Source organism: Humulus lupulus, chromosome 7 (genome assembly GCF_963169125.1).
Source record: "Humulus lupulus chromosome 7, drHumLupu1.1, whole genome shotgun sequence".
In the NCBI taxonomy this organism is placed as follows: Eukaryota; Viridiplantae; Streptophyta; class Magnoliopsida; order Rosales; family Cannabaceae; genus Humulus; species Humulus lupulus.
This window is the reverse complement of record NC_084799.1, coordinates 112,484,092-112,485,592: the sequence shown is the minus strand read 5'-3', so window position 1 is coordinate 112,485,592 and position 1,501 is coordinate 112,484,092. Positions and strand designations below refer to the sequence as shown.

The window sequence follows — 1,501 nt, the reverse complement described above, 5'->3', positions numbered from 1 at the left end:
TCTTTCATTTTTAGCTGCTTTTCATTTTAGCAATAGATTACGTGGATAATATTAGATGATAAATAAATAAATAATAAAACATTTTTTGGGCTTCAAAATCTAATTTCCAAATGAATTTTCCTTTTCTTTTTCTCTTTTAAAAAGAAAATACCAAACAGAGTTAATATATAAGGAAATACATAACTTTAAAAACTAAATCATGAATTTAAATTTACAAAATTAACATGTTTTCTAAACCAAGGAAAGTTCCTCTCTTCTCTCTTCCATTTAAAAATAAATAAATAAATAAAAAGCATTTGTTAAGAGCCTTGAAACTATGGCTCAAACATGGACACAACATAACTTCAGAATGGAGATAAAACTAAAAGTAACCCCACATAGAGATTAGGGTAACCATAACAACTCCAATGTGTATAACACCATTATTGGTCTGAGCAAGAGCCTTAGACTTGTCCCCTTCCGCCACATTCGGGCTGAGAGATTCTTCGGAAGGAAGGGAAGACGAAGTCGAAGACGAAGATGAAGATAAATTAGCGCTTTTGGAAGGCTTCGCTGGTGTCGGCGTAGGTGCCAGCTGCTTCGTCTTCGGTTTGGGAGCGAAAATCCCCAGTGGAAGCAACACCTTGTCGACCTTGTAAATAGCAAGCTGATTATCCTCATAAACAGTACCAGAAATCGTGGTGTTAACAATTCCAGTAGATATGTTAACAATGCTCCCTTCGACAATTACGTTTAGAGGGTAGTCATTGGTATTGCTAGCTTGTGTCCGTACAGGGTTGCTGAGAGTCTGAAAGTTTTGGAGCGAAACTACGGAGGGAAGAATGTGGTATTGGACTAGCTGGACTTTGTCTTCCGTGGAGAGGGTGTTGAGTGTACCAGGTTTGAGAGCTGCAAAGGCGCCATTTGTTGGTGCGAAAATGGTCAAGGTGTTGGATACATTGAGCTGATTTTCGATCTGGATGCTTACAGAGGTACTCTTAAGCAGGCGGATGAAGACACTGAAGATACCGGCTTTTTCAAGGATTTTGGTAACGTCTGTAGGGGTGAAAAGGGCTTTGTGGGGTGGCGCTTGGACGAGTGGTACTTGAGAGGGTGGCTCGACCGCTGACACTGGCAGTGCTGTTGGCGCTTTAGTTGGGGTTAAGGTCTGAGCTTTTGCTGGGACTTCAGCTACGTGTTTTGATGGAGCTTGGGCTGGAGAGTGAGCCAGTGTTGCTCCATCGCAGTCGTAGAAGCAGAGGAGCCAGAAATGAGAAGTAGATCAGAGCTTGTTTCATCAGCATCATGTTTTCGACTACTGTACGTAATAAGATTGGTATATATATATATATATTTATATTTATATTTATAGAAGTTGGTTAATTAAGAATGTGGTTTTATTTTTGATGACTTGATAGTTGGGCTCATATATAGAGGGCAAAGAGGCAGGAAAAGAAATTGTAGTAAATAGATTGAGAATAATTAATGAAATTAGTTAAAAATGTATTCTGTCTTTGTTTCG

At 39.0% G+C, this 1,501-nt stretch overlaps 1 protein-coding gene across 1 annotated transcript; it reads right to left on the bottom strand.

The window, feature by feature from the left end:
* Window positions 1-266: 266 nt before the first annotated feature.
* On the bottom strand, window positions 267-1,261 carry LOC133792080 (fasciclin-like arabinogalactan protein 12; the record flags this gene model as incomplete). The annotated part of the gene is made up of 1 exon (XM_062229988.1): window positions 267-1,261. A coding segment is annotated over one exon (900 nt), but the record flags the coding sequence as incomplete, so codon positions are not given.
* Between the last annotated feature and the right edge of the window lie 240 nt (window positions 1,262-1,501).